The sequence below is a fragment of the Vespa velutina genome, chromosome 24, assembly GCF_912470025.1.
Source record: "Vespa velutina chromosome 24, iVesVel2.1, whole genome shotgun sequence".
In the NCBI taxonomy this organism is placed as follows: Eukaryota; Metazoa; Arthropoda; class Insecta; order Hymenoptera; family Vespidae; genus Vespa; species Vespa velutina.
Window position 1 is genome coordinate 3345219 of NC_062211.1, and position 4086 is coordinate 3349304.

At 32.5% G+C, this 4086-nt stretch overlaps 3 protein-coding genes across 3 annotated transcripts in view; 1 reads left to right on the forward strand and 2 right to left on the reverse strand.

Moving 5' to 3' along the window:
• Positions 1-148: 148 nt before the first annotated feature.
• On the reverse strand, positions 149-2371 carry LOC124956924 (eukaryotic initiation factor 4A-III). The gene is made up of 5 exons (XM_047513382.1): positions 2126-2371; positions 1240-1575; positions 828-1050; positions 497-751; positions 149-417 (listed from the first exon to the last, which is right to left on the reverse strand). Exons 1-5 carry the CDS (start codon positions 2313-2315, stop codon positions 165-167), a joined length of 1257 nt encoding a protein of 418 aa, XP_047369338.1. The 5' UTR covers positions 2316-2371; the 3' UTR covers positions 149-164.
• LOC124956906 (phospholipid-transporting ATPase ID) overlaps positions 2170-4086 on the reverse strand; it is a 29991-nt gene continuing 28074 nt past the window's right edge. The window contains exon 16 of the mRNA XM_047513299.1: positions 2170-4086. This exon is cut by the window's right edge and continues 278 nt beyond it. The gene's annotated coding sequence lies outside the window, so the exon portion shown is untranslated.
• LOC124956926 (cyclin-dependent kinase 7) overlaps positions 2634-4086 on the forward strand; it is a 1827-nt gene continuing 374 nt past the window's right edge. The window contains exons 1-5 of the mRNA XM_047513387.1: positions 2634-2998; positions 3074-3133; positions 3263-3371; positions 3455-3900; positions 4006-4086. The exon at positions 4006-4086 is cut by the window's right edge and continues 374 nt beyond it. Of these exons, the coding sequence (XP_047369343.1) occupies positions 2945-2998; positions 3074-3133; positions 3263-3371; positions 3455-3900; positions 4006-4086 (750 nt within the window). The 5' untranslated portion in view covers positions 2634-2944. The remainder of the gene's footprint in view (positions 2999-3073; positions 3134-3262; positions 3372-3454; positions 3901-4005) is intronic.

A 4086-nucleotide genomic window follows, 5' to 3' on the forward strand; every position in this document is an offset into this window, starting at 1 on the left:
GTTGAGTTATAAATAACTTAGATATTAGTACGTAAGGTACTACTTAACGCTACCATAAATGTAAATAAAACAAATCTTCATATTAATTCAGTTATGTCAAAAGAAGTAATGGAACTGGATGAAGATATTGAATGAAGGAAATATTTAATATGTGCATATGTGTCTTATATTAAATCAGCTACATTCATAGGCATTTCATCAATTTGTGTCGAATAATACTGTTCGATATCTCTCAAGATTCTGATATCATCAGTTTTGACAAAATTAATGGAAACACCTTTTCGGCCAAAACGGCCTGATCGGCCTATTCTATGGATATATAATTCACGATTGTTAGGTAAATCGTAATTAATGACGAGCGACACTTGCTGGACGTCTATTCCTCTGGCCCAAACGTCAGTTGTTATTAGGACTCGACTATAAGATAAATAAAAAGGAATTATAATATCGAGTCAAGTGTAATCAAATGAAGAACAATTTTGATGATAACAGTTACCTTTGTCCAGAACGAAATTCTTTCATAATATTATCTCTCTCTTTTTGTGGCATATCTCCGTGCATAGAACATACCGTAAAATTGGCTTCTCTCATTTTTTCCGTTAGCCAATCAACTTTACGCTTTGTATTACAAAATATTACTGCTTGAGTAATAGTTAAAGTATCGTATAAATCGCAGAGTGTATCAAATTTCCATTCTTCGCGTTCAACGGCGACAAAGAATTGTTTTATTCCTTCTAAAGTCAATTCATCACTGTTGCGAATAAATATGGCCGATTTTAAATATATACATACAATATGGTATATTGAATATAGATGGAAATACTTACCGCTTTACAAGAATACGAATAGGATCTGTCATAAATTTACTTGTCATCTCAAGAATTTCATGCGGCAACGTAGCTGACACTAGGACAACTTGCGTTGCTGGTGGTAAATAACGATATACATCGTAAATTTGTTCTTTGAAACCTTTATTAAGCATTTCGTCGGATTCATCAAGTACTAGCATTTTAATAGCCCTAGTACGAAGTACTCTTCTTTTTATCATATCTGAAAATATATATTATTGTTATTATTTTAAATGATACATAAATATATGCGTTCTTAGAATTTTTATATAAAAAAGGTAGATATCTCGAGTTTATTAGTAGAGAAATTTTAATACGTTGACTGCCATGTAAGCACCACTGAGATAACTGACAATGGGTTAAACGATTAATGTCAATACGTCTATATTACCGAATACTCTGCCGGGTGTGCCTGATACTACGTGTTGCCCATAATCGAGCTTTCTTATATCTTCTCCAAGATTTGTACCTCCTATGCATGCGTGACATTGCACATTCATAAAGTCACCTAATGCAAGAATAACCTTTTGTATCTGAGTAGCAAGTTCTCGAGTTGGTGAAAGGACAAGTACTTGTGTTTCTCGTACTTCCGTATCCAAAGATTGTAATATAGCGATTGAAAAAGTTGCAGTTTTTCCTGTACCAGATTGTGCCTGTGCTATCACATCTCTGCCTTGCATTATAGGTCTTATAGATCTTTGTTGTATGGCCGATGGCTTTTCAAAACCTGCGATTGACACATTAAACATTCGCATTAACTTATGCAGTACATACACACACACACACACACACACACACACATATATATATATATATACACATCAGAAAAATGCATACTTTCGTTCGGTTAATTAACTCTTATTCGTGGGTGTGTTGTCTAGGCGCTTAAAATTTACTATTTATAGAACGGAGAAAATTGTACAACGTAGAATTACATCAATTGTTACAATATTATTAACGTCATAATCGAATCTTAACCTAAAAAATCGTGAATATAGGGATCTTGCCCAGGAACGAGAACATCGGCGAAATTTGGTATTTGCGGCAATTCGCAACGCCATTCGTAATAATAATGATAATTACATATATATATATATACACACATATATGTACATAAAAATATTTTTCACATATGTCTCTTCTACAAATACATGTATCTGCTTCTAATAAAATCCAGAGACATGAAAGATTATCATCCAGAATTGAAAGCAGGTGATGATATGTGCAGCGAAAAGGTTAACTTGCAGAAAACTTCAAAAAATAAATTAATACTTTACCATATGCATAAATCCCTCTTAGTAATTCCTCCCGTAGATTCATATTATCAAACGTAGGAATAACTTCAACATCTTCACTTGTTTCAAACTCCACATTTGATAAATCTTCTGCTTGAGCAACCCTACGTGACTTTACCTCAGCCATTTTGCTAGCGATACGAATACAAGCAACTTCTTTTTCTTTTACCATGTGTCTATCTACTACGACGCGTCTTAAAATTTATATTTCTATAGCCGGTATTTTAGTTCTAAAGAACTGTGACGATTCCACAATCTAGTTACTATCAATATGAGTGAAGTCAGTACTTTCGAGAGATAATGGGCCAGCCAATGAGCGATCGCTATCGAACATATCGAACATATAAAGGCCAATTAGGAGTGAGTGTAGTTTACGAGAGTAGCGCTGCGATCGTTCGGCCGCGGTGAAACGAACGAAGAAATAGGTGTTCTTTTTTTTTTTTTTTTTTTTTTTTTTATACTTCACTTTCTTTATTTAAAACGTTATTTCTTAACGAATATTGTATCGTTATTGTTAAATTAATATTAATTATGTTGAAATTTCGTTAATTAAAATGATCTGCTCGAATTGCCGTTTACATTATCGTCGCATGGAACGTTACATCAAATAAAGTAGAGAGAGAGAGAGAGAGAGAGAGAGAGAGCATTCAATTCGCAGTGACACTATAGCCATCTATCAATATTATAAAAAATACTCCTAAAACTTAAAGTATTTAAATCTCATGAGAGTTTGGCAAAACGCAAAGTTTGAGTGTCAGACAATGCTGACGAAAGTAAAAGTTACTTTAGTGTATTATAGCAATGACTGAAAAATTACGGAGATATGAAAAAATCGATTTTCTAGGAGAAGGACAGGTCAGAAACGTTAATTATTTTATATCCCTCGCATAATATTATACGTCAAATGTTATATATTAACTACATTTTCAGTTTGCCACTGTTTACAAAGCAAAGGATGTAAAAACAGGAAAAATTGTTGCCGTTAAAAAGGTCTAAAAGGAAATATTTTATATTATTGTTGTTTTATGAAAAAAAAAAAAAAAAAAAAAAAAAAAAAAAAAAAAGAAAGAAAGAAAAATTCAATATTTAAATGAACATATCATGTCTTAACCTCTTCAGATAAAAGTCGGTAGCCGTGCAGAAGCTAGAGACGGTATAAATAGAACTGCTTTGAGAGAAATTAAGCTTTTACAAGAATTGAAACATGATAACGTCATTGGATTATTAGGTAGATTATTTTTACATAGTTAAGATACGAAAAAAAAGAAAGATATTTGTATAATATATATACTATTGTATCTGCTATTTTAGATGTCTTTGGCCATAAGTCCAATGTTTCATTGGTATTTGATTTTATGGATACGGACTTAGAAGTAATAATCAAAGACAGCAATATAGTCCTGACTGCTGGACATATAAAAGCATACATGATTCAAACTCTCCAAGGTTTAGATTATTTGCACTTTAATTGGATACTCCATAGAGATTTGAAACCAAATAATTTATTGGTTACCTCTGAAGGGGTATTGAAAATAGGCGATTTTGGATTAGCCAAATTTTTTGGTTCTCCGAATAGAATAAACACTCATCAGGTGGTAACTAGATGGTACAGAGCCCCTGAATTACTTTATGGTGCAAGACTTTATGGAACTGGTATAGATATGTGGGCAGTTGGTTGTATATTAGCGGAATTATTATTACGCGCACCCTTTTTACCTGGAGAATCAGATCTGGATCAACTTACTAGGATATTTCAGGTATTTTCTCTAAACGCATCTAAACGGATTTTATCATTTTATTATATAATAATACTTTTATTATTTTATATAAATAACGACAATGTAAATTATTATACTTTACAGACGTTAGGTACACCAACTGAAGAAACATGGCCAGGCATGACGGAATTATCTGATTTTATTCAGTTTAAGCCATTCCCAGGA